Source organism: Denticeps clupeoides, chromosome 2 (assembly GCF_900700375.1).
Source record: "Denticeps clupeoides chromosome 2, fDenClu1.1, whole genome shotgun sequence".
Classification (NCBI taxonomy): Eukaryota; Metazoa; Chordata; class Actinopteri; order Clupeiformes; family Denticipitidae; genus Denticeps; species Denticeps clupeoides.
Window position 1 is genome coordinate 29108847 of NC_041708.1, and position 26130 is coordinate 29134976.

General features: G+C 42.3%; 1 protein-coding gene across 3 annotated transcripts in view; it reads right to left on the reverse strand.

Annotated features, from left to right (window-relative positions):
- Nucleotides 1-24481, reverse strand: part of prkdc (protein kinase, DNA-activated, catalytic subunit) — a 32269-nt gene extending 7788 nt beyond the window's left edge. The window contains exons 1-77 of one of the 3 annotated variants that reach the window (XM_028970293.1): nucleotides 24263-24481; nucleotides 23805-23881; nucleotides 23584-23688; nucleotides 23321-23395; nucleotides 23115-23223; nucleotides 22399-22511; nucleotides 22223-22322; nucleotides 22042-22097; nucleotides 21900-21930; nucleotides 21634-21791; nucleotides 21395-21541; nucleotides 21114-21278; nucleotides 20729-20897; nucleotides 20567-20616; nucleotides 20299-20442; nucleotides 20016-20174; nucleotides 19813-19919; nucleotides 19562-19721; nucleotides 19370-19456; nucleotides 19126-19245; nucleotides 18131-18287; nucleotides 17871-17977; nucleotides 17672-17762; nucleotides 17352-17515; nucleotides 17061-17213; nucleotides 16327-16434; nucleotides 15929-16155; nucleotides 15725-15819; nucleotides 15442-15541; nucleotides 15177-15310; nucleotides 14383-14613; nucleotides 13801-14027; nucleotides 13492-13700; nucleotides 13251-13380; nucleotides 12894-13052; nucleotides 12487-12690; nucleotides 12130-12318; nucleotides 11883-11987; nucleotides 11548-11715; nucleotides 11201-11328; nucleotides 10900-11107; nucleotides 10607-10785; nucleotides 10299-10467; nucleotides 10145-10210; nucleotides 10003-10066; nucleotides 9709-9857; nucleotides 9474-9611; nucleotides 9168-9287; nucleotides 8807-8950; nucleotides 8506-8657; nucleotides 8213-8344; nucleotides 7998-8106; nucleotides 7721-7845; nucleotides 7426-7575; nucleotides 7100-7273; nucleotides 6694-6792; nucleotides 6305-6515; nucleotides 6021-6198; nucleotides 5724-5927; nucleotides 5343-5458; nucleotides 5031-5162; nucleotides 4675-4854; nucleotides 4339-4550; nucleotides 4102-4240; nucleotides 3793-3981; nucleotides 3408-3632; nucleotides 3223-3331; nucleotides 2929-3031; nucleotides 2669-2834; nucleotides 2406-2580; nucleotides 2055-2233; nucleotides 1727-1913; nucleotides 1475-1635; nucleotides 1125-1336; nucleotides 875-962; nucleotides 648-785; nucleotides 264-471 (exon numbers count right to left, since the gene is read on the reverse strand). In XM_028970293.1, the coding sequence (XP_028826126.1) occupies nucleotides 264-471; nucleotides 648-785; nucleotides 875-962; nucleotides 1125-1336; nucleotides 1475-1635; nucleotides 1727-1913; nucleotides 2055-2233; nucleotides 2406-2580; nucleotides 2669-2834; nucleotides 2929-3031; nucleotides 3223-3331; nucleotides 3408-3632; nucleotides 3793-3981; nucleotides 4102-4240; nucleotides 4339-4550; nucleotides 4675-4854; nucleotides 5031-5162; nucleotides 5343-5458; nucleotides 5724-5927; nucleotides 6021-6198; nucleotides 6305-6515; nucleotides 6694-6792; nucleotides 7100-7273; nucleotides 7426-7575; nucleotides 7721-7845; nucleotides 7998-8106; nucleotides 8213-8344; nucleotides 8506-8657; nucleotides 8807-8950; nucleotides 9168-9287; nucleotides 9474-9611; nucleotides 9709-9857; nucleotides 10003-10066; nucleotides 10145-10210; nucleotides 10299-10467; nucleotides 10607-10785; nucleotides 10900-11107; nucleotides 11201-11328; nucleotides 11548-11715; nucleotides 11883-11987; nucleotides 12130-12318; nucleotides 12487-12690; nucleotides 12894-13052; nucleotides 13251-13380; nucleotides 13492-13700; nucleotides 13801-14027; nucleotides 14383-14613; nucleotides 15177-15310; nucleotides 15442-15541; nucleotides 15725-15819; nucleotides 15929-16155; nucleotides 16327-16434; nucleotides 17061-17213; nucleotides 17352-17515; nucleotides 17672-17762; nucleotides 17871-17977; nucleotides 18131-18287; nucleotides 19126-19245; nucleotides 19370-19456; nucleotides 19562-19721; nucleotides 19813-19919; nucleotides 20016-20174; nucleotides 20299-20442; nucleotides 20567-20616; nucleotides 20729-20897; nucleotides 21114-21278; nucleotides 21395-21541; nucleotides 21634-21791; nucleotides 21900-21930; nucleotides 22042-22097; nucleotides 22223-22322; nucleotides 22399-22511; nucleotides 23115-23223; nucleotides 23321-23395; nucleotides 23584-23688; nucleotides 23805-23881; nucleotides 24263-24431 (11077 nt within the window). In that variant the 5' untranslated portion in view covers nucleotides 24432-24481. Of the gene's footprint in view, nucleotides 1-263; nucleotides 472-647; nucleotides 786-874; nucleotides 963-1124; nucleotides 1337-1474; nucleotides 1636-1726; nucleotides 1917-2054; nucleotides 2234-2405; nucleotides 2581-2668; nucleotides 2835-2928; nucleotides 3032-3222; nucleotides 3332-3407; nucleotides 3633-3792; nucleotides 3982-4101; nucleotides 4241-4338; nucleotides 4551-4674; nucleotides 4855-5030; nucleotides 5163-5342; nucleotides 5459-5723; nucleotides 5928-6020; nucleotides 6199-6304; nucleotides 6516-6693; nucleotides 6793-7099; nucleotides 7274-7425; nucleotides 7576-7720; nucleotides 7846-7997; nucleotides 8107-8212; nucleotides 8345-8505; nucleotides 8658-8806; nucleotides 8951-9167; nucleotides 9288-9473; nucleotides 9612-9708; nucleotides 9858-10002; nucleotides 10067-10144; nucleotides 10211-10298; nucleotides 10468-10606; nucleotides 10786-10899; nucleotides 11108-11200; nucleotides 11329-11547; nucleotides 11716-11882; nucleotides 11988-12129; nucleotides 12319-12486; nucleotides 12691-12893; nucleotides 13053-13250; nucleotides 13381-13491; nucleotides 13701-13800; nucleotides 14028-14382; nucleotides 14614-15176; nucleotides 15311-15441; nucleotides 15542-15724; nucleotides 15820-15928; nucleotides 16156-16326; nucleotides 16435-17060; nucleotides 17214-17351; nucleotides 17516-17671; nucleotides 17763-17870; nucleotides 17978-18130; nucleotides 18288-19125; nucleotides 19246-19369; nucleotides 19457-19561; nucleotides 19722-19812; nucleotides 19920-20015; nucleotides 20175-20298; nucleotides 20443-20566; nucleotides 20617-20728; nucleotides 20898-21113; nucleotides 21279-21394; nucleotides 21542-21633; nucleotides 21792-21899; nucleotides 21931-22041; nucleotides 22098-22222; nucleotides 22323-22398; nucleotides 22512-23114; nucleotides 23224-23320; nucleotides 23396-23583; nucleotides 23689-23804; nucleotides 23882-24262 lie in introns of those variants that run through there. The other 2 variants (XM_028970292.1, XM_028970294.1) reach the window with 2 other exon arrangements.
- Between the last annotated feature and the right edge of the window lie 1649 nt (nucleotides 24482-26130).

A 26130-nucleotide genomic window follows, 5' to 3' on the forward strand; every position in this document is an offset into this window, starting at 1 on the left:
TTTATATATATATATATATATATATATATATATATATATATATATACACACACACACACACACACACACACACACACACACACACACACACACACACACACACACACACACACATATATAATTATAATAAAAAAATTATAATAAAACCGCACAAGAGAGAGATCAACAATGAACAGAAATCACAAGACATTAACAGCCAACATCCTTTACTGTCTGTAAATGCCTTGCAGGGGTCATAATTTGTGTCACAAACCAGTGCTGACCTGGGACCTCTAACTCACTCCTCAGAGTGTCTGCTTTAAATCCGCTCAGCCAAGGGGAGTACTCCTTCAGGTTCCCTGGCTCTTTCTGGAAGTCCCTCATTGGCCCAAGCAGAGCATCCACTTTTTTTAAAAATTGTGGATCCTTGCGCTTCTCAAACAGAATGGAGCCACCTGGACCAAGCAGCTTCTCCACATCTTTAGAGAATTTCTGTTGGATATAGTCATTTATGAGAAATCAAATAGTGTGCAGTAAAATCAGCCAACGTAATCAAGACTTGGGTGTGATAAAAGCCTAAAAACTCAGGGTACGTCAAATAATCCTAAGATGGAACTTGACATGTAATTCGCGAATAGAAGAGAATTTTATGTTTGACTTGACAACACCTGTATGAATCTCTTGTGGAAAGCGCCGATTCCCAGGGCTCTGGAATCTCCAAGGGAGGCGTACATCTCTTCATATCGAGCTTTCATCTTGTTCTTGTCCAGTTTTTCCAATTGATGTTTGACTTCATCCCACCAGTCCTGCATCAAAGCATTAAAAGCAAAACTATTATTCACAAACAGAGCACATCCTGTATTGTCAGTATATTTGGTTAAAGAGTATCTTGGACCTTGAAAAGCATGTCAGGGTTTGTCAGTTGCTGTAAGGCCTCAACAAATTCTTGAACGACTCCTCCTTTGTCCAGTAATGGTTTTAAACTGTAGAGCACAAAGCAACACTGCAATTCAAGGCAGCAAATTTTACAGAAAACATCTATTTTTTGCCTGATTCAAAGTTGACCGGTGCATTTATGCATGAGTGAATTTGACGTTTACACCATTTTTTAAATGGCTGCCGTGTACTGTAAACCTTCTGCATACCTCTCTACAAATGTTTTGTTCCTGTAGCCCTCGTTTGTCTCCTCAAATGTGTAACTGTCGCTGCTGATCATATAGGCGTAGATAAGAGCTTGAGGGTAAGATTTCGAGATCTCCTGGATCACCTGCTGCACCGCCACTGCCTCAGGTTTGTCCAACAGAGCCATCATCTGACTGATCCAACCAATCAGCTGCCAGCAGGGAACAGTCACCACCTGCCAAAATTCAGGAACCACTTTCAGTGACCACTGGCAGCTAAATGTGCTACTGTGTAGAATACTTACAGTTGCCCTTAATTTTGGTTTTAAAAATGCTATAAACGCCCTGGTGCATTCAGACACACGCATGCATACCTCTTTCATCATGATGTCCAGGGTCTCACTGCGATAGATCTCTACCAGCTGAAGCAGCCGTGGGAACCTGAGCCGTGCCTCCTCAGAGTTGAGTCTCAGAGCCATGAGCATGCACCTCACCACACACTGCGGCAGACAATGCTGCTCCACGAACTCACTCGCTGCAACGCACAAGCCGGACACTGACCAACCAGTACACACTTTTCCCCTAATTCGCTTTTAAGTGACACATTCAGCGCTCAGGTCACTAACCTGCTCCTTTCTGCTCATCTTCTCTCAGTCTACTGTCACAAAAGTTTGCAAGGGTCATGTGAGCCTTAATGATGCCTGCGGTGTCCCAGTGGCACTCAGCCAAGGACTGCATTTCCTCTTCTGCCCTGTCGGTGGCACTGTGCAGAAGCTTCAGAGCACGAAGCTGTAGTTTTGTCACCACATCCTCCTCCTCACAATAACAGACACACACTAAATTAAGTTGCTTGTTGTTGTATCTTGGTTTCAGAAGGTAAAATGTAAATTGAATGAACGTAGAAAGACATTCACAAATCCAATTTTAGACACAAATGAACAAATTATTTCATACCAGACTGTTTACTTCAGCATACTGCAGCAGCCTCTCTGCCTTGTCTCTGGCAAGAGTTTGCAGCAGAGATGGGCTCCTGCCTACAGCCGAGGCCATCAGGTGAAAGGAGGTTCCCAGCAGGATGCGCTGGCTGCGGTATACGCTGCCTTTGGAATCTCCACTCTGATTCTCTGTCCCTTCTGTGGAGCAAATGTTTCACAGTAGGCATAGATGTCGAGTGCAGAAAAGTAGAAGTCATATTTATGCAAAAGCGCAAAACCGGACCTATGAATTATACCATAATATACAAATACTAACATACATGCAAATCAAGCGCACGCACACATATACACACACACAGACTTGTCTGACCAAGTAATGGGATCGTTTTAAGCAGGCTGGCGATCTGTTCTGTAGGCCCCAGTTCCAGACAGCGTCTGTGTGTAAAGCGACTGAAGCTGTGGACCCAGCGCAGTAGCCAGTCATCTTGTGTTTTTGCCTCTCGGTGCAGCTCCTTCAGAATCTTAGTTGCCACAGAGAAGTTATTCTGGAACAAGATGTTTCACTTAAACTTTCAACTAACAAATCTATAACACAGCACAATCACTCTTCATAATGTGCTTCAGTTTCATTACCTGCTTCCTTGCACTGTCTGCCATGCATAGTTTCATGCTAAACTTGCAGTCCTTCACAAGAGCATCCAAATCTCCTGGTTGGTCAACCTCCATTGCATCTACTTCCATGCTGTCTGCAGATGGAGAAATTTTCAGCTTCTCCCAAATTTTATCCAAGAAGAAGCACCTGTAACAATGAGTTAATTTAGACTGAGCTGTTCAGAATTTTTTTTCAGAATCTGTATCTGAGTGAGTAGTTGGGGGGAAAAAAAAAACTTTACCGAGAGGTGATGATATCATCCCAGACGTTCATGGGGTCCATTTTCGTGTCAGGGTAACGCTCAGTCCACAGTCTCATCAGGCTTTTTAGAGAATTGACTGATACTAGATTTGATGAATGACATAAATCACAGATGATTTAAAAAAAACTGGAATCGAAAATAGTGATGAAAACAAAAGCCTTATTATTAAATTCTTGTCCATATAAGGAAAATCATAACATCTAACACACACACACACACACACACACACACACACACACACACACACACACACACACACACACACACACACACCATCTCCAGTTATGAAGTGCAGGAAGTCCTGGATCTCTGTCAAAGCCTGAACAGACTGCAACATGGTGAGGCGACTCTGGTTGAGTAATGGGTCAATACTGGAATAATTCTGGAAACAAAAAAACAAGAGACTTATGCATTCTGATTAGTGCATTTGTGTCTGTGTTGCTCTCAAGGACACTGACCTGCATGAAAACCTGCATGCAGCTGTTGGCGTAGTATTTGGCACGGTCATAGTCCTCCTGCAGGATGTAGAGCAGACTGAGCTCCTGGCTGTGCAGCGTCTCCATCACCATCTTTCGCTGCTCCACCTTCATGGCTTCATCTACAAAGCTTAGCAGTGCCTGGTCCCTCTCACCCAGCTGTAGCTGCTTCAACATGCTGCGCATCATGTACTTCAAGTAAGTTTCCTGTTTAACACACACGCACACAAATGATAAAACATCACTTAATAGATTAACCTATAATAACGGGATGATAAAGAAATGAACATTTCCTGATTTGAGAAATATTTTAATGTTAGTGAGGCATCAGGTCAGTGGCTCTGAATCTGACTGAGCTTGTCTTAACCTGATAGAACGGGTCACTCCACATCTTGTCCAAATTGACAGGAGTGCTGTCATCTATGTTGACCGTGGCACAGTACTGCAAAGACTTCCACTCTGTCAGGTTGTTGTAGGCCTCCAGTGCTGCAACTTCCCAGAAGTCTTTTTCCGTGTCTGTGGGATCACCATCCTCCCAGTCCTCTGTGTTTAGTCCCTGCAGCAGAGTACAGATCAGTAATTCTTAACAGATTCTGATCAGAAAGGTTTATAAAAATAAAAAAATAAAACATGCTTTGTGAACAGTAATAAATTAATGGTATCTTGATTGACACACCTCATTGTAGAGCTTTACTGCATCAGCGTAGTCGCCCTTGGCTTCTGCCTTCAATGCTGTGCAGGTGATCGGCTTGGTTCCTATTTTCCCACCAAAAATTCCCCTGACAACGTCATAGTCTCCCAGTGATCTGTACAGCCTGTGACCAGGGGTTGACGTTAAAGTATAATTATCAAGAATTTAAAAATGAATATGCATATAATGATACAGTTTACTTAAAAAATTGAGATTTCTAACTTGGCGAGGTGGATCCAGCGCTCCGTATCTGGGGGCAGTTCTCTGCGGCCTGTAGCTCTTTTGGAGGGTGGCTCTTTGGGGTCAGAGGGGCCATGCAGCAGGCTCTCTTCCAGTAAAAGGATGCCAATAGGTTGCTGAAGGCTGGCCAGGCAGCTGGAGCTCACCATTCCTGGCTGAACTCCCAAAAGCTCCTTGTGCTGGTAGCTCATGTCCTGCATTCAAACAAACAAACTAAATAAATATGTTTTGGGATAGCACGAGACACCTAGAGGCCAGGAGGAACACACAAAAGCAGACCCTCTATGAAGCAAACTGGACTTCTGTGGTCCAACAAACCTGCACACAGGCAACAAATGGGGGGAAGTAGGTGGTGCTCTGACTCAGGAATGTGTTCATGTCCCTCAGCAATTCCTCCAGGACGTCTCTCCGTTCTCTTGCAGACTTGGACTTTTCCATCTCGACCAAAATGCCAGTAAACAGTGAGCTGAACAGCTGCTTGGCAAGAGTGGCATCCCTCTGGCACAGGGAGAAGAGTTAAACGTTTAAATGTTTATGCGCTGCCACAGAAGTAAACCTTTAGACAGATGAAGTGAATAACTTTTATTTTATTATTTTATTAAAGTAGGGGATCTGTGAAGGGGTGGGACACACAAAACAGACATCTTGCAGTAGATTCTTACAAAGCTACTTACTTGGGCGAGGGCCTGCATTGGAGCAATGATGCTGCGGTGCTGAATCTCAATATCAGGAAGGTCGCCCATTCGGTAGCTGCGATATAGAGTCACCTGGGCGTCACGTTTGAGCTTCTTCTCTGCCTGCTTCTCCTGCAGGACACAGAACGTACCAATCAGCCAATCCCAGTTGATAAAGTGAAAGCATACAAGCTAACTACTGCAGTGCGGTAGTGCAGTTTCATGAGCTTGAAAAATGTCAGCCATACTAACACATCAGTGGAATACAAGAATCATTTATGCTCATGACACAGTTTGGTGGACAGCAGCTACCTTCTCCTGCCTCTGTGAGCTGATCTCTTTCCTGGCAAAGTGCATGCTGACTTTCTCACGATCCTTCAGGAACCTCCTCTTTAGCCTAAGGATGTCAGCACGACGCTCTCTTTCCGCTGGTCACATTAAGAAAACATAACAAATTAAAGTTACTTTTCTGAGACAAAGGTTTTACAAGCATGGCATCAACATATCATACTGGAACAAAAGACAACGAGTAAGGTAAGATAAGGTAAGGCCTAATGAGTAAGGTAAGGAAGCAAACTCGTAATCAGAAGGTTGCAGGTTCGAATCACCAAGGTGCCACTGAGCAAGGTACCATCCACACACACTGCTCCCCGGGTGACTTTCACGACTGCCCACTGCTCACACAGAACACACCTGTACTCCTGCTGTCTGTCTCATCACTGGGAGCAGCAAGGCGCTTGGAGCCAAATCCTGGGCCAACGTTCCTCCAGCGCTGCAGCCGCTGAGCCTTCTTCTCAAACACCAGCAGGGAGGAGCTGCCCTCTGAAGGTGGCAACGAGTATTCTGCAAGAGTGTCTATGCTGCTGCCTGTCAGCCAGTTATATGCAGTGTGCCGACCTAAATGCAAAAATACACACAAAACACATAACTGCACTGTCCTTTCACCTATAAAAAATGGGCATAATTGGATTAAGAAACCAGCTTAATTACCTGATCCAGGAGCCTGGGTTTGGGTGAATTCCAGGCTACCTTGAGTAGCCCTGACCTGGCCACTAATACTGCTCGGCTGAGAGCTGGTTCTGTCAGGGCCCTGGGAAGCCTGTGTCTCCACAAACATGGGCGTCAGCACTGTACTCCGCAGCCGCCAGTTAGAGTCTATCACATAGTCCTGTGTAGAAATGGTTTAACTTTTCTAATAGGATTTCAGGTACAGAAGTAGAATATTCCCAAAACACAAATAAATACAAGAAATGAGGATACTTGGGAGAGCGGACCTGAAACTTGCACTCAGATAGAGGGTACTCAAACATGTTGCGCGTGTAGTCCGGGCTTTGGCTGGTCATCTCCAGCAGCAGGTCAGTGGCCAGGCTGAGGAAGTGATCCTCAATCTGGGGGGTGTACAGTGAATGCAGGACCACCAACATGCGATCCAGTGTTGCCTGTGGCAATCGACGCTCATTGCTCCAGAAATTGCGCACATATAGCCTGGAGGTGAATATGTATAGGTTAAGATACTAATGGGTTTACTAATATTAATAAAACCATGGGTAATATTTGTAAAAGATTATATAAATGGTAATCATGGTAAATCATTTAGAATAGAATATTGAATAGTTTCCAAGTGGGCCTAGTGTAGTATATGATGTATGTGTGTGGAACCTACTGAAGGCCAGAGTTTTCATCAGTCAGACCCTGTAGCAGAGTATCTTTTGCTGCACTCAGCACTGCCACTGAAGTCTGATCCTTTCGGCTCTCAGCATCTCTGTGGAGCGAAATATTCAACCATCCTAAGTGCAGAACAATGCTTGACAAAATTACTTATTTCCCTGCCTATAACGTTTTGAAATTACTTTCTTGTTTATATTCCTTTCATGCAAAGGCATCATCAGAAATATTCTCAAAATAAAAAAGGGGCAAATCATGTTTAGTTATAATTTCCACTTATAGCTAGTGAAAAATGTAATGGGCAACACAACACAAACACAGGACACTACACTGAGCAACAGTACTCAATAAACAGTATATACTGGAATGCTCAGTAGTAGGAGCAGAGAAAGATATGACTGTACCCGTAGTTGTCCTGGATCCACATTAGTATGTCATACATTCGCTCTCGGCAAACAGGGGAAGGGTGGGAAGTGAAAGAGGAGATGCTAGGAAGGATCTCCTGTAGCTCTGTGGGCTTCAGCACAGGCAGGATTTTATGCACCATGTCCAGACACACCCTCTGTCTTGCCTCATCCCTGAAAACACCACACGCACACACACACACAAACACACACACACACAAACACACACACACACACCACAATAAGGTCTTCACACGTCACAAATCTGTAATTGGAATTTCATCATATTTGAAATTCAACATTTTTACATCCAAACACCTGCTCACCTATGGCCCATGATCTGAGTGAAGGATTTGGTTTTGAGGTGGAGGAATATTTCAGGGATGACATCCGCTCTACTTAGTACACACTCCAGACAGCAGGTCTTCAGGATGCCATGCAGCTTTGGCAGCAGAAAGAAGACTGCATTCACAAACCTTTAAATAAACAAGGCAAATAAAGAAATCGTAATAAATCAAACTCAAAACATGCAACCTAACAAACACGCACTTCATCTGCATATGTGCCAACAGCCAGGGTTAACCTTGCCAGGCCTTTCAGACTGAGGCTGTAGATGCTTACCGGTCCACTACAGGGGGGAAGTGCTTGCAAACTTTGCTCAGGCAGATGATGAACTTATCCTCCTTGTCTTTCTTGAGAGCAATCAACTTTTCAACGATCAGACTGAATAAGGATTCTTCATGTTGCTGGAAAAAACCATGAGACTTTAATACAATAAAATGTTCCAATAAATACTTTAGAAAAGCAATAATAAAGGCTCAGCCATCTCTTCTAGCAAACATTGTTATCCCAGCCCTATCATGTGAATCTTAGACCACAAGTTGTTTATTTTACATACATTCTTTTCAGCCTGGTAGTTCAGAATAAGGCCAATGATCTCTGCAGCAGCGGCGTGTACATCCTTATACCGGATGAAGCCAACATTCCTGACAAGTGACTGGAAATATCTGGAATGAAGCAAACATTTGACATTCAAAAAATCGGCCATGAGGTTTTTTTTTAATGGAGGTGCACTACTGTGTGAACAGGTTGTCTCCTGTCTTGTTTCATTACCTGTCTTTTTCAATGCCACACCCAGCATCGTACGGGGGAAGGTTGTTGGCCAGCATGATTCCAAGAAGCTGCAGCCCTACAGAGTTATCTTTTCTGTTGGGGTCTGTTCCAGCAAAGCGCTCATAGATCAGACTGTAAAAAAGGTCAGTGACACGAAGAGACCTCAATCATGGGTATAAGACAGACATGTGGCAGTTTAAAAAAAGGCACTTGCCTCTATTAAGCTCTATTAAAACTAATCAGTGAACACTGAAATTATTTATTCCAAATTGTGAGCAAAGCATCGTACTGACCTATAAGGCACATTCAGACATTCCTTCCAGCACTCAACCACAGTGCGGATGATCTCCAGGTTATGCCTGAACACCGGCCTCTTTTCGTGATAGCTATGCTTCATTAAGAACTCCAGCAGTCGATTGACCAGCACCTCATCTCTGGTGTTGCCCTGAAGGGCAAGAGTTGAATGTGAAACAGCAGTTATATACACACACACACACACACACACACACACACACACACACACACACACACACACACACACACACACACACACACACATATATATATATATATAAAATGATAATTTCAACAAACCTTTGGTGTGGCCACACTGGTCCAGGATAGTACAGTCACTACTATGTCCACCACCATAAAGTGAATGCCCACACCCCCATTGTCCCCTGAGACAACCAGCTGGATTAGGGGACCAAGCCAGTGCTTTGCATAGGGACGAAAAACCTTGACAGAGTGCAGGGCACAAGGACAATCACATTCATGAAGAAATTTTCTCTGCCTTGGTGCTTACATACTGAAGATAAAGTTAAGTTTTATAACCTTAAAAAATAAAAAAGATGAGAAAATGCTGCATTTTATGACAAAATAATCAGAAAGGAGAAAGACAGGGGAAAATGCAGATGTACTGATGTATTTGCTGGTGAAAGATGAATATAATCACCTCCTCTGTATTAATAATGAGTTTGGCAATAAAGAGTCTGATATTCAGTGGAGTAGATGGATTTGCCAGCTTCCCATGAAGAAACTTCATCCAGGGTGGAAGTTCACTGGCAATAGTGCCCTAATTCACAAAGACACAACACCGACAGTGCATGTCTGAAAGCCATATTAAATTCCAACAAATGCAAGACTGCTGTTCATTCATTACTCTTTATTGATTAACATAACTAAATTGTATACAATTTCCCCTCATTTGTTAAAATTAAATCTTCACTCCTTTGAGGGAAACACAATTATGGTAACACACCTCTTCCACTTTAGGAGTGATGTTATTCCGCTGCATGTGGTTGATCAGTGCAGTCATGGATTCCATGCACTCATGCTGGTTCAACTCGTCCATCTCCAGCTCCACTGTTTCATCCTGTGAAGCAGCCTTAGCCTGTTCCTATACACACAGTTGTTGCTCTGTTACTGGCTGAATAGGCATGAAGGGCTGGGAAATACATACACCACTTTTATACAAATGTAAAACTAAAAGCTACCTGTACTTTACTGCTCTTCCTGCGACCAAGGGGATCCTGGGAACTGTATGAGAAACTGTGTACCCCAGTGGAGAAGTCAAACTGACTCATCTCCTCACTCAGACTGCTGTCAGCCATGTAAGACTGGGAAGAGAGGTAGACTGGTACCTCTACAAAAACAAATGACATTAACCCGGGTTAATTCTCATGCTCAGAGGTGTAATATAGTACACTGGTCAAGTTGATTTGGAATAAAAGTATAAAATGTAACTGCTCTTTTACTCTTCCAACAACGTTTTTACACCACAATCGCACCTCCATTCTCCCCATGAGCTTCTTTGCGAATCATCACATATTTCCTCTTCCGTTCAATAGGAACCTGTTACGAAAACAATATTATTCTGAGAACAATAGTTATTTAATGCAGCACAATAACTAGCAACAAACCTATACTTACATCAATCTCCACAGGAAAATTGTAAAGCCTTTGAGTGTCTATAAGGTTGTCGAATATCAACTGATTCTGAAAGGGGCATAAAAAATTAAGCATTCACAGTAAAGGACATTTCTATCTTTAGTTTTCTGAATTTTTCACTCTACTGAGCTCTCACCTTTTCTGGTTTCTCCGTGAAGAGAAATCCCTGGTAGAATTTGGTCTCATTGAAGCTGCAGCTGATGAGGGCGATGGCACAGTTATAGGCAGAGCAGTGAAGTTGCCTGCGTAGTTCAAGCAGCTGGGACTCTCCTGTCATATTCTCAGTGAAGGCCTCAAAACAGGACCTGTCAAGCAAAAAAACAAATGATATGGAGAAACAGGCTGGGTACCTTTCTCAGCTAATGACCAAAAAAAAGAAGAACACCACAGATTTGGTACATAAGAACAATACTTGACTGAAGAGAAAAAAAATTATCTTCTTACTTGAGAAGGCCCTTTGACAGCTCGTTGCCCTCAGCTTTGCCTGAGCCACAGAAGGCCTGGTTGATCTGGGAGTCTTTAGAGTAAAGCTCATCTTTAGGCAGACGAGAGTACAGCAGCTCCATGAGTTTATAGCAGCCTCTCTTCATAATCACTTGAGTTTTAAATGCAGACTCATTTGCCTGAGGAGGAAAAAAAAAATCATTTTTCGTTTCAACAGCTGTATTACTGTTCATTTCAAATATATTAATTATAAATTTGTGTCTGAATGTTACATTAAACACAGCGACCCTTACTTTTGTAAAGCGACCCAGCAGAGTGACCATGATATCAGCAACATTAGAGATGAAGAACTGGCTGAGGGCTCTGGAGCTACAGTGTGTGGCCAGCGGGATCAGCACACGGTCTGACAGAGCCAGCAGCATTTCATTTACTGGGACATCGCAGTCTTTGAAGGTCTTATAGACGGTACAGAGAAGCAGCACCTGTTTTTCTGCACTAGAACTGATCACAGTACAAACACATCATGCATTAAGAGGACACATGGCCTCCAATATACTATCCAGCAATATTTCAGTGCTAAAATATTCTACTCACTGCCTGGGTAGTTTGAGGAAGCAGTTCTGGAACAGCTCCTCCATGATGTGCTTCTTATCCCGACACAAAACTCCAGCCATGAGCTTAAGCAGCATGGGACTCTGGGAAAGCTCCAAGGCATCTAAAAACTACAAGAATTGTTGTATTTATAAAGAAACCACAAAGAATTCCACACTAATACACAAACACATACTTCTGTTTACTGAAGACATTAAGGATAAGCATGTGAATAAATATAAAAATGTAAGTATAATAAACATAATAAGAAATAATATATATTTATAAATATATAAGTATTTTAAATACATAATCTTAAACTTGTAATACGATAGCTGATTATAGCTGACCTTACGAATGCAGTCCATGTAGTTGTTGCATTGGAGTGAACCGCGGGGGAGTTCATCAGATTTCATGGGGAAGTGGGAGGCCACTAGGGACTCCAGCGACATCTGTAGCTTGGCCAGTGGCTCTGCGGGCAGCGCGGTGAAGAACGGCACGAGGACCAATGTCTGACTCTGATGGACACAACGATTGGCCAAAATACCCATTATATGAGTGCTGTCTGAACAACACCATTTATATTTTGTATTTGCACTACCAGCTCATAGCAATTTGAGGAGACTGATGCCTGAAAGAAGGCAACAACCACAATTTTTGCCAACACAGTCTTGGCAATGCTCACCTTTAGGTCTAAAGGCAGACTCATGTCAATGATTAGGGTGGTGAAAGTTGTAAAGACCGCCTGAAAGGCCTGGTGGCTTGTGTTGGAGCAGACAGACGAGTCAATCTGAAAAAAATATTACAGCAATATTTTAGTTTATTTATACAGGTATCATCATGAAAAATATGCTTAAGAAAGTATTTAAAATGAATAAGGAACATTACACAATTAAACAATCATGTTGAATGTACTCTGGTTGCTGGTATACCTGTAGTAATTTGGAAAGCAGGGTCAGAGTGGACGTTTTACTTTTGGGTGAGGAGTCAGGACCACCCCACCATGGTTTCAGGGAATCCCACCCATCTAGAACCTTTTCAGCCAATCGAGAGCCCTGGTTCTTCCTCACTGCACGCTCTCGGAAGCTGTGATCCAGCATGCCATTTAGCAAAACGCTAACCTGTCAGAGGGGGGTCAGAAAATATTGATAGGAACAATATCACAGGTATGAATGTACTGAGTAAAAATCTCATCTTACAATATAAATATATCCTGATGTCATAATAATGAAATTAAATACAAATACTGAGTTTATACAACTTAAAATATAGTGTGCACTTGTGGTTACCATGCTGGGGTTTCTGGTGGCTGCAGCCAGCAGCAGAGGAACAGTGGCATCTAGGCAGCGTAGGAGTTGAGTGTTAACAGTGGAGTGGAAGAGGCTGTAGAAGAACTCCCCATGTGAGAAGCTCAGATAGTTGCGATTCAGGCTGCCAGAGAGAGGCACTGACAGGGACATGGTGTTGAGCAACAAATCCACCAACTTTTCACTCTGTAAAGCAGTAAGATTTTTTAAAATTTAAAATCAAAAATCATTTATAGACACATTGGCAGAACCTTTACAAAAAACAGATTGCATGACAATAGAATAGAAAAAAACATGAATCTATTTAACTATTTACATTTAATTATTTGCACAAGAATCCATGTATCTAGTGTTCTTGGTGATGACCACTGGCATATGTCTACTCTTACCTCACTACCCAATGAGAAGGCCAGCTGGACCAGTCCATCTGCCAATTTCCTGCTGCTCACATCCATAGAGGGGAGGGATTTCCTGTCCTCTCCCGGGGCAATGCCCTTGTAGACTGCCATGAGCAGCTTGTTCCCCAGAGAGCAGCTGTAACTGGCATCCTGTGTGGCAAAGCAGCAAGTTGGATCACATTAAACTCAAATGTAAGAGCAGTAAAGATTTTAGTAAAGCACTTGTAGTGAGGAATGGAGGCCATGTGAACACCATGGGTCAAGACATCAAATTTAAAAATGAACCTATGCTCAGTTTCAAGAATATTTTTTTACGTTTAAACATTTGTTTGTGCTGTTTTTGTTTACCTTATACAGAATGCAGCTAAGGAGGCCAGCCTGGTGCAGCTGTTTACAGGCGGACAGAATAAGCTCCATGTTAGCTTGGTTGCTGTGAGTGTCTGTGTCATACAGATCTACAGAACACAGATCTTCCACACTGACAAAACAAAGAGGCAAATTACAATTTGGGGGTCACCGAGTGTCCATTATTTTATGAAGAATTACAGAAACTACAACAACTGTTGTTCAGCTTTCAAACATATCCAACCTCTGAGCGGTGATTGTCTTCCTGATGCAATCCTCCATGTTACCTCTGTAAGGTGAAGCAACCAGGGCTTTCAGCAATGGCACACATACCACTGGCAGGTTTGTTACAACCTCCAGATCAGCCATGTTGAAACCAACAGTGGACGGCTTGCAAATGGTCATGGCTACCAGCTCAAAAAAAGCTGGAACGAAAAGTTCACCCTCCAGTATCTGCAGAAATATGAATATATTTATATATATTTTTAACAAACTGGTTGTGACAATTCAGACACATCTTCAATTTAATTTCATCAACATTGCAGCTCTTTACCTTCCATAGAGCCTGCTGACACTTGCTGAGCACCATGGTGATGAATTCCAGCAGTCGCACAATAACTGTGCACTTGCTGAAGCTGTACAGCTCTCTCTCACGGGGGCTGTACAGAGAGATCTGACCTCCTGACCCATAACACCTCTCTGCCGCCTCTAGGTCCTGTCCGGCCAACTGAATCAGGAAAAAATGCACAGCCGACAGGAAGCTCGACATCTCACCTGTGTCTGAGGGAAAATAAAGAAGAACATAAGAGCATAATGCATCCTCCTTTACAACACAAAGTTAATACAACACTTGAATACTTGGTAGGAAATTTGGCATGTCAATGAAGAGCTAAATTGATGAAACTTCAGCAAAAAACTTTTTTTTTCCCCCACTGCAGTCAGCCACCCTGAAACTATCCAATGGGAGTAAAGCTGTAATGACATAGAAAAAAGGAACTTCCATGTCAGTCCAGCTTTAAAACAATTCAAAGACCAAAATACATTTAAAGCTAAAGTTCTAAGAGACAACTTATGAAATATAAACTAAAAGGTTCAATATGCCTTTGGTATCTAATGTCACTAATCCTAGCCTCACCAAACAGCTGCTGGGGCTGAACAAGCCTGAGTCCAGTGAAGGTGTTGTAACAGTCCAGCGCAGCCAGTAGCATGTCCAACCACTGCAGGGTGGCTCTGACTGTGAAGGTTCCCCCAAGATCTCTGAGGGTGGGATGGGAGAGCAAACCCCCTCCCTCCAAACAAGAGATGAGGAAGCCAGGTCCATGACGCTTCAGCTGAGCCTCCAGCCACTGTGCGGGGAGGCTCTTCCCTAAGGAAAAAGGGGAGAATAGATGATATTTGATGTAATAACTAGAAGCCTGAATAGGCTAGAGGGAGGATAAGATAAGAATTGATAAGTCAACAATTAAATATATCAGAGAATAAAAGTTAGATTTACAGCATTTATCAGACACTCTTATCCAGAGCGACTTACAATCAGTAGTTACAGGGACAGTCTGGAGTAACTTAGGGTTAAGTGTCTTGCTCAGGGACACAATGGTAGTAAGTGGGGTTTGAACCTGGGTCTTCTGGTTCATAGGCGAGTGTGTTACCCACTAGGCTACTACCCAAGTTAATGGCCTCCCTGTCATTGTGAAACTGTGCAGCACAGCACCCAGTGCACACAACGAAATGTGTCCTCTGCGTTTAACCAATCATCTTTATGAGCAGTGGGCAGACACAAAAGGCTCCCGGGGAACTTCCGATTACAGATTCGCTACCTTACATGCAAGGCCAACCACTGCCCCGTAGTATATTCAGAAATGAATTTAATCTCTCTGGGTAGGTAAAAGAATCAGAATGTAGATAATGAAATGAAAGGATCTGAATTACCAGGTAGTAAAGGAACAAACTCATAGAAGAGCTCCATGCATTTGTGTCTGCAGTCAGTTTGCGGTCGACCACACTGCTTCAGCAGCCACATCACCACATCCAACAAGGAGACTGCTTTATCTGGAGGAAACCCCCTGGAGAAGAGACATTAAATAAAAAAAGTTGAATATCATATAATTTTAATCTACTTTTAATGACTTATGGCCAACCCACTATTTATCTGGTTAAAGCAAGGCTTTTTAATAGCTGAAAATAGCACATTAACCTGGGAACTCTTCTTTTGGCACTCTGGTTGAGAGAAGCAGCTTTGTGTTTGATTATCCTCTTCAGGTGATCCAGGGCACAGTTGCACTGATGAACTGTTCCTGAGTACCCAAAGACCCAGTCACAATGTAAATGATCAAGTGTTAAGATCTAAAATGCAGCACAACAACAGCACAAAAAAACAGCTAAAGTGAACACAGATACAAAAAATAAACCAGCACAAAACAGAGCAAACACAGAATATAAAAATACCACTGTACAAGGCAACAGGAAATAGAACTTGCCTAGTGATTTTTCATCAGAATGGGCCAGAGCCAGACTCTCCACAAACACAACAAAGACCTCAAACACAAACTGCTCCACTAAGGAATTCTCCTCCCTGACAAATAGAAAAAAAAAGTATGAAGTGCTGATTTTACACACACAACCAACCTATACCCATAGCACTTCAAGACCTTAATCAGTGTGTTTCAGGACTGATGGTTCACCTGAACTGTCTGTACAGGCTGTTGAAGGCCAGCGCAGCGCCCAGCCTCTTGAAGACATTGGGGTGCAAGGCCAGGCTGTAGATACGTTTGAACAGGGACTTGATGTTGGTTGGGCTCTTTTCCTGCTGTTTGGGCGTAGTCTGTTTAATGGACCACATAACAAACTCCTGGATGCAGCGGCCGCTGAAGTCCCTTAAGGTGCTGTCCAGGGGGTCAATGACACCATCCTGTGACATAATAGCTGAAATATTTAGCCTCAGTTCTTCTGTAAACCAAGCCATGGGTCAGTAAGAAATTACATTTTTTTTTTTAAATGTTAATCTGAAAGTTGTTTAGCCTATATCAGATTAAATAATGATGTCATAATGTAATTGATGTTGGAGAACCTGCCATCTTACCAGAATAGCCTCCAATACAGCGACTGTGTCCTGACTTTCAAACTTCTTGTTGTTGGTGAACCAGTGGATGAGCTGCATCACCAGTGGCTCAAAAAGTTGCCTGGTCACCTGTGAATGTAAGGAAACAGATATATTATTAATGGTGTGTATCAGAGAAACTTAATGGAACAGTCACTCGTGATCAACTTTTGGGATTGTTGCAATCTAAAACATCTGAAGTTGTGGCAACTTAAGTGAAAAGTTGCGACAAAAGTTGTTTTTTTTCTGGGTAGGGTTGCTGTGAAACTGCTGAAATAAGTGAACATGGCAAATTATCTTACATTTGTTTTTAATTAATACATAAATATAACAATTAATCAATTTATGCCACGTAATGTTGTTTATTTATATAAATGCACTGGTACACGTTTCCCAAGAAGGTGCTTCTCAAATGGCTATATTTGTCTATGTCAAAAGAACCTTGACAAAAACCCTTGCAACAGACTCAATCAGGGTGATTTGCCTCGACTGGTCGCACATGTCTGCAACTCTCCGTGAGTTGCTTGGTGGTACTTTTTTTTTTCAATTGAGGACTGTCATTTGTGTTCCACCACAACATTGCATGCAGTACAGAATAGTTTACTCCCACTTTTGTGCCGAACAATTAGAAAACTGTTGTTTTCTTGGCAGACATTTTGAGTGTAAATGAGCAGCAAATATTGCTGCTGGGTGTAAACAAGGTACAAAACGCTTACCTGGTCCACATCACATGCGAGTTTGAGCAGCACAGGGAAAACACGTCTGTGCAGGTGGTACATGGGCGTGGTGGACTTCTCCCCTTCAACCATCTGAGCACCCTTACCCACCATGTAAACCACCAGACTATGGAGAAGCTCACACGCAGCCACCTATGCACACACATACTTGCATTTAACAAGTATAATAAAATATTTGGTGCATAAATCTCAAAATCAAACACTATTAAACATATAGCTCATATATTATGTATAAGCCAATATAAATAGACAATATTAATGAAGCCTTACTTTGGTCTGTCGGTCACTAGATGACAGTGCCAGCTCTGTGATGCGTGGCAGGAAGCAGTCCAGGTAAATGACCGGCTTCATATCAGAAAAAGGCACAGCGAAACTGAGCCTCCTCTCACTGTCCCACGCCACATACCTCTTCATCATGTCCTCTGCTGATATGGCTGGAGAGAGAAGAGATAAGCTGCAATTATTACAGGAATTGTAACAAAGCACTGCCAAACCATTCTGGTCAGTTATGTCTACAACCCAAACTAACTCAGCGACAATTCAAGACATTCACCTGAAGTTACTTTAAGGTTATGACAAGACTCACATACCTGTCACCATGCTCCTATTCAGCTGTCCACCAAGGTGGCCCAGTAGCTGAACGACCCGACGCCTCACTACAGCAATGGGTGACTCTTCCCCCTGAGGAAAAGCCACAAACAATGTGATACTCATCAAATATTTCTTTTTTTAGGAAAGTACATTTCTAACCAATTCTAAGAACTGGGTGATGTGCCATGAGGCTCTTACCACAGGGAGGTTTTTGGACTTCTTCAGGAGCCTCATCATCACTTTGCCATATCCCTTTCCACTTCCGGAAGAGAGAGACAGCACCTCTATACTGTTGTCATCTTTGTCTGGAGTAAAATATTCAATTATAAATTAAAGATAATTTCTAAGAAAATGGATTGAATATTTGTAGCCCATTTGGCCACATTTTGTTTTCTAACAGCAAAGATAAACATAAAAAAAATATATATATCACCACATCTTTGAAAAAAGTAAATCACCATTTGAGGTTGTTTTGAGATAACCATCCAGATGGGGCAATATATCAGAGTAGTAAGGCTGCATGGTCTCTGGTGGGATTCGAGACGACCACATCTCCAAGGCATCGAGTGCTGCAGTCGCCAGGGGAGCATGACTCAGGCCCAGCTTCAAAGCAGTCTGTGATGAAAAAGATCAAAGACACATTTAATGAAAAATAACAAATGATTGAGTGATTGAATGAGTGGACTTTTGCATGGACCTGGAAAGCACCAGTTCTGCACAGCTTAGATCCTTCCAAGTTCGACCACACTTAAATTAAAGTAAACACAAAAAATGTGCAGGTTTGGAGACTCCTGCTCTGTACTGATAAAATGCGCTAAAAGGATTTTCATTACAAACATATCCTGAATTGTTTGCAGTAAATCATGTTATGTTCCTGGACATACGCTCCAACATGTTCTGTGTGGCTGGCTGTTTTTGCGTCTGGTCTCTTTTAGGTTGACTTCGTGGGAGGAGTTGAATCCTACCAGCTCCACCTACCATCTGCCTATTGGTCACCTCCACCTATATATAGAGACTTCAGATTGTGTTCGGGAGGTCCCCAGGGTCTGCTAGGCCCTGACTCTTTCAGGAGGTATCCAGGGTCCATGGAGATCTGCAAGGAGCTCCATTGCGGATCTCATTTGTGTGTCTTGTTGCTTTGTGATAGACCCTTTGTTGTTAGTTGTGCCCTTTTTGTTAACCTTTGTGCATGATTAAGTTATCACCGCTGGATCATCCCTTCCTTTGGTCTGTACTGATGTTGGTTAGCTGTGCTGAGTCTGCTGTTTTATTGTACCTGTTAGCTCACTGCAAATAAAAGCACTGTTTGTATGCTTTGTTTGGTTGTATGTAACAGTGGACGTCCTTCTCTCCACACCCTTGTCGCATTTCTTAGACCCCTAGACTTAGAAACGTGACAATCACTAGATTAAATACTGATTCAAGTCTGTGGCTAAAGCATTTCCATTCTTACCTGAAGTGCTGGAACATATGCTTTCATGTCTAATGCAACCATGTCATGATGGAGAGACAGCACAAACATTAGACAGGCAGCCAGCAGTTCATCTTTGTACTGCTTCATTCGGACAGACACCTGCAGAGTAAAAGCATGTCACTGATCAAGAAATCAATACAATTATTCTGATGCGACACATCATACTCATCTAACTCACACCCAAACAATGTCATGCTGAGACACAAATGAATAAATATGTTACCTCCTTTCCAAATTTGGAAAAGAGTGCAAAGCAACCACACTTCACTGGGTCCTGGTCCTTAGAATTGTAACTCCTTGGGCTGACACCCTGCATTTCAAATAAGCAAGTTTAAGTCACAGCATCCTCCATTCCATTAATGAGAAAGATCTACAAGGAATATGAGATAATTGTGCAAAACAAAGCAAGCTCAACCTGGAAATACTTGATCTTTTTCGCTATCGCCATGCAGAGGGACAGCAGTTTGTAGAAGCCGCTGACGAGTGGGAAGTGAATGGAATGGAGGATGAGATTGTGGCTCAGAGGATACATCCACTGCTGAAAATACTCAAGCCTCTTCTGGGACAACAGCTCACTGAAGGGAACAGAAATGGTCACTTGTCACCCCTTCAAACACTCAGTAGTGCAGTAATCCCTCATGCCAAGCCCTGATCCCACAGCAGCACCTGCAGAATTCAACCAGGTTGATGAAGGCAGTGAAGTCTTTGGGTTTATTGGGCAAGAGGTGTGAAGTGGGGTCTGATGAGGGCATCAAGTCACTGCTGAAATCCCTCTGTAAACAAACAACATAAAGTCATACGAACTCTGTAATTCCCCTTTTGGAAACATGTGCTAGTTAAATTATCTGGCTTGGTGACAGTAATAGTACCTGAATTCCTTCCTCCTCTGCATTGATCTTCTGCACAGACAGGTCAAGTTTCTCCATTATTTTCATAACCGACTTAACCACTTCATCATAGAGGAGCCGATTCAGTGATGGCAGGTTGGCGTTCTGAGCTTCCAATGCCCCATCCAGAAATGCAGTATCCTTAAACAAAAGGACTTGTGTTACTTGGGTACAGAAAAGCACTAAAATTAAGAAATTAAATTTTTGTAGTAAAAAGAACAAATACACACACACACACACACAGAGTAAATAATAAAAAAAATACCTTTAAATTTTCACAGTCCAGAATACCCCGAAAAAGATCCAGATAATCCCGATAAGAAGGAACCTTCCATTTCCCAGTGCGCACCTGGGCTGACTCCCCTGTTTCCTCTTCAGAATTAGTTTGATGCCGAGGGGCTCCCTCCTCCTTAAACAGGAAATGTGCAACCACAAAAACATCTACTGTTAAACAAGATATGTGTGGCTCAGTGGCAGTACAATCATTTTATGTTTAAATATATAAGTTATAGTAATATAAATATATCGTTCACCTCAGACAGAAGTACAGGTTTGGAACAAACACGGATTATGCCTTGGTGCACTAATAACAAACAGATTATTTTCTCAGTTATAATTACATTTACTTAGTCCAATACATTACTGTAAATCTATTTATTAATAAACAGTACACTCACATACAATTTGAAACTTACCAACGGAACTGATGAAACTCCAAAGCACTGGTCCTTTGGCTGCCATGGCAATGAGGACTTTAATGATGGCCCGGCAGGTTGTGTGCTGCATTCTCTGGCTGTACAGCGGAAAGCTATCAATCTGAACCACTAAGAGGCGCTCTAAAACTGGGGTGTACACCTCTGGGATCTGCAAGTGATTTAAGATGTGTAGTAATGTAAGGAAAAATATTTTTGCAGATTTATTGCAATTAATTATGAATTATTCAAAATGTTCTTTCTTTCTGAATATAAATGTATTATATGGTACCCAAAGCAATTATGATGTCCAAATTTCTAAAAAGCACATTTAAGATCAAGTAATTAGCATAGCAGTAAAACAGATGTTATCTAATCATTTTGTTACCTTGTCCAGGTGGATAAGAACGCAAGCAATAGAATCCAGGAAGCTGGGAAGCTGGTAGACATTGTCCTCATCCCGGTCAGATTCAGTCAGGTACATCTGCTTACAGCGCTGGATCAGCTCCGTGTACATCAAGTCTACGTCCTCAGGACACACCACTTTACATGGCTGCAATGTCAAAAAATGGCTGAGCTGAATTTTTCACTTGCATTCACTGTGCAAATGTCGTTTCACATCAAAATGTTTTTATTTTTAATAGAAATAATGAATACAGGAAAACACACCGTAGCAAACAGCCCATATCCTCGGACAGCAATAGATAGCTCCTTGTGTGTGGAATTCATTGATTTTATGATGGTGCAGAACTTTTGCATGAAGAATTTCAGTTCGCTTTTGTGCATCTCAATGTTATCAGCCACAAGGAGTGCAACCTGTTGAATGAAAATATTTCAAGGAAATAAATTCTAAATATCTGATTTTTATATATTATCTACACTGTCCATGCTAGCTATGCAAGGCTCACCTGTTTAAGAAAAGACTCCAGGGCATAATAGCTGGTCTTCTTCATCTCAGCATTGATGTGTCCACACAGTTTGGACATCACCTCAAACAGCACCCTGCAGTGCTCCATCAGACAACTGCTGAACTGAACAGCATGCTTAGCAAACAATCTGAGGCCAGCTGTGATGGAACCAAATACCATCAGGATTCAACATTGGAAATCTTTATTAATTCCATTATATTATGTGCACTAAAAAACACAGTTGAGAAGTCAGTAATAAAACTTACCAAAGGTGACTGCATAACGCTTCATTTCACTCTGAAATAACCAAAAAAAGAACATAAAATATTACGTAGAAAAACAGACAGAACAGAAATAGCAACACATGATTTTTTTTTTAACTATGACAGACTGAAGTTAGAGACAAACCTGTGGACAGATTGACTTTAGTGCATAATCAAAAATTTCCTTGCCGGTTTTGGGATCTGGTGAGGGTGTTAAATAAATAAAAAGGACAGCTTGGCATTGCTTAGTTGCACACATGTACGAAGTTTAATAGATATGTAAATATGGAATCGCTTTGACCGTATATTATATACAAAACATGTACCCTCTTCCACAGACTTGGTAAAGTTCACCATGAGTGCTGTTATCCCTCTCAAGCACCCAGCTACCACAGGAAGTTTGGGCTCCCTGGTAGATGAAGTCATCTGCAACACAGAGCTCATCAGTCACAGGTTCAATTTGCTGAGTTTTGTAAATTATGAATTCAAAATTATCTGCTACCTGTCCTTTCAGTTCTCCTAGGTATGCTTTGAACAGCTTGTCAGAGTTTCCGACCATCTCACTGGGATGTACTTCTCCCAAAACACCCAGAAGCTCATAGATGTAACCAAGTACTGCAGATCACCAGCGAAACAGCGGTTAGTGATCCAAGTCTTCTGACTGATCTCACACACATGCAGAGCACAGTAAATATTTGATTACATGTACATGTAAGTGCACATAATTATGTGAAAAATTATTTTGTAACTGATTATGAACAGCAGGTAAAGTCAAGGAAAAAATACTGCTAAACTATAAAAATAAAAGCAAAGGGGGAGTGTCATCGACCGAAGTGTTTAGTCTGACATCTCAATTTATTGTGTTCTTGTTTGTTTTGTTCCACCTAGGGTTAGGGTCCACTTCATGGTTATGGATCTGGCAGACAGAATGGTTCGAGTACAGACAGAGTAGACAGTGGAGATGTTTTAGGTACTAATTTTGCAGTTAGTCCAGATGGCAGTAGGACCGCCATCTGGTGGCGTGCATACTGTACTGCAATAAAATGAATTCTCCATTGTTTTGAATAAAAATGCAGATATGACTGTATAAATCAATACATATAGCAGGTATTTTTTTGTACCATAATACGCTGTATTTTCACCATCCAGCCCAATGTCTGTGGTCCATACAACATATGGACTTAAATCCATAATGAAATACAGAGCAGACTGACTCACCGGTGTCAGCAATCTTGGTCTTCTGGCTGATTTCACTATAAAACTTATTAAACATATCCCTAATTCTTAAATCCTGGGCAATGCTGGAGTCCTTTGTTAAATACAGGACCTGCAAAGACGAATCGCCCAATAGAATTACTGAGGATACAAATGAAGACACTTCTGGCAAAATCTCGTCACAGCAGCGCGAATGAGACGTTATTTACCTTTATCAGCAGATCCAAAACTGGGCCCCTGCATTTTGCAGCTTTGTCCTTTGTGTACGCGACCAGACAAACATCCTAAACAATGCACAGGGGACACACCGCAAACATCACTACATGCAGACTGCTCAGTTGATAGATCCACAGATACAAGTGCTGCGCACAAGGACAACAAGCGACAAGCGTGAGATTGAATGCTAACAGCAGTCTTGCAGAAATACGATTTGCACGTGGCAAAAATTATGTGCCATGCCTGGATTTCATACCTTCAGCTCAACTGCATAATTGTTCTCCCACCCTTGGACAGCGGCAGACATTTTCTGGACAAATGGGATTAGGAAATTGACAACGTCCACTCTCACATCTCGGAGCTGAGAGGGGTAGAGAGCAGAAGAAGAGATAAAAAAAAGGAGCCACTGAGCAAACCCCAAGATCTCTTTCAATCCATTCAAATTCTGTTCTGCAAGGTTCTGGGGAGTGTGTTTACCTCTTCATTCGACAGGGATCTCCTGAGAAAAGCGAGGATTCCATTTTCTTTCGCAAACAGCAACGACGTCTGGAGGACTGGCCAGGACAAAATACTGTTTTATCTCAGAATCACTGCACTGCATCTTCGCTGTTCAAAGGTCTTCAGGAATTACATTGGAAATGGTGGTTTAGCAATGCGTTTCAAAAACGTTTAAAAAAAGTGAAACACTGCAACACAGCACACGGTGACACAACGAAAGGTGTCCTCTGCTTTTAACCATCACCCTTAGTGGGCAGCAGTGTGTGGGGACGGTGCTTCGCTCAGTGGCACCTCGGCAGACCGGGATTCGAACCAGCAACCTTCTGATTACGTGGCCGCTTCCTTAGGTCACCACTGCACCCTGGAGTTGCAATTAGCGCTGCTGTTAACATTTCGCATTATACGCAGATTTTCACTGTCGCTCGTCGCTCCCTCACCAAGTTCGTGCTCACTCTTGGCCATCAGGCATTCCTGTCCCAAGTCCCCGACGATGTCATGGCACCTCAGAGCGGCGTCCCGGGCCTCGGAGGTGCCAAGAAAGGCGTGCAGCTTCAGCAGGTGGCCCTGCAGCCCTGCGACGGCGACGTCGCCGTCTGGCGCCGACATGTTCGCAGCAGCGAGGTCCCTGCTCAGGCGGCAAAACCCCACAGAGCGCCGAACGCTTCCGCCTCCCGGCTCATGGCCTCCGCGGACGATAGGTGGCGCTCAAACCCCTTAGTCCACCAAAGAGTCGCCTTTGTCACGCCGGCGCGTAATACACAAGGCAGGATTTTGTCATTGTCCTCAATATGTGTTTATAGTTATACAAAAGCCACCACAGGAAATTTGTGGTATGGTCGCATTTTAAGTGCACAGAATTCACACGTTTACAGTATTGTGCAGTGTATTGTCAAACAAGATAAGAGACGATGCTTTAGTAGTCCCTTTATTAGTGGGAAATTTACAATAACAATAAGCTGGGCCCTCATCACCAGACTACAGTACAGGCCAAAAGTTTGGACGCATCTTCTCATTGAATGAGTTTTCTTTATTTTAATGACCATTTACATTGGTAGATTCTCATTGAAAGCATCAAAACTATTAATGAACACATGAGGAGTTGTGTACTTAACAAAAAGTGGAGACCTGACCTCCACAGTCACCAGACCTGAACCCAATCCAGATGGTTTGGGGTGAGCTGGACCGCAGAGTGAAGGCAAAGGGGCCAACAAGTGCTAAACACCTCTGGGAACTCCTTCAAGACTGTTGGAAAACCATTTCAGTGATCACCTCTTGAAGCTCATTGAGAGAATGCCAAGAGTGTTCAAAGCAGTAATCAGAGCAAAGCGTGAGAATCTACCAATGTAAATGGTCATGAAAATAAAGAAAACACATGAATGAGAAGGTGTGTCCAAACTTTTGGCCTGTACTGTATGTGAACACTCAGGGTCTTTCCACTCACACACAACCTCTGTTAAATTGAGTAAAATTATCTGTAATATTATCTATTAATGCACAGCAATATTTGCACTGTTTGACTTTGCACATTTATTATTCATTTCACTTGTTCAGCGCTGTCTTTCTCATTGTTGTCTACATGTTTTTTGTTAAATGTTATTCTTGCACTCCCTGTGTCCCCTGCTTGCACTTTATGTAGCCCAGTATGTGCGCTTTATGTCAGTGTGTAACTTTAATTGTCCAAATGTTACATGTAGCACCAGGTTCCGTACAATTGTTGTTTGTTTCACTATGCTCCATCTATGTAGACGTATGTAGCTGAAATGACAATAATGCTCAACTTCAACTTCACTAAATTCCTTTCTGTCAGTAGCAAATTAAGGCTAACCAGACCAATTAAGCAATTAAACAATTGTGCATTTTTCTGCGTTCTATGTTGTTTATTTACATTGTTTCTATGTATCATTTACTCCAGATGTGCTAACTGAATGGAGCCAAGTTTGTCCACATGCTCCTCATGTTCCAAGTCTAAATCCACTCGATCGAGATCTGCAAGGTCTGTGAAATTGCAATGTGTGTCAGGAACGTCAAACTCATGGCCCACTGGCCACATCCAACAAGATTGCCTGCATTGTGGGATCTGTAGTTTGTGTGTTATCAGCGTTTCATATCGCCAAACTATGATAATAGACCTATATAAAGTGATCTCGCAGGATGTGGACCATTGGCCGTGGGTTTGACACGTCACTCGTGTACAAACGTACCTTACTAATTAATCTGAATATGTGACAAACGCATAACATGTATTATGTTAACATGCTAACATCTCAATAATTAAAACAAAAACACTTGACTTTCCAAACGTCAT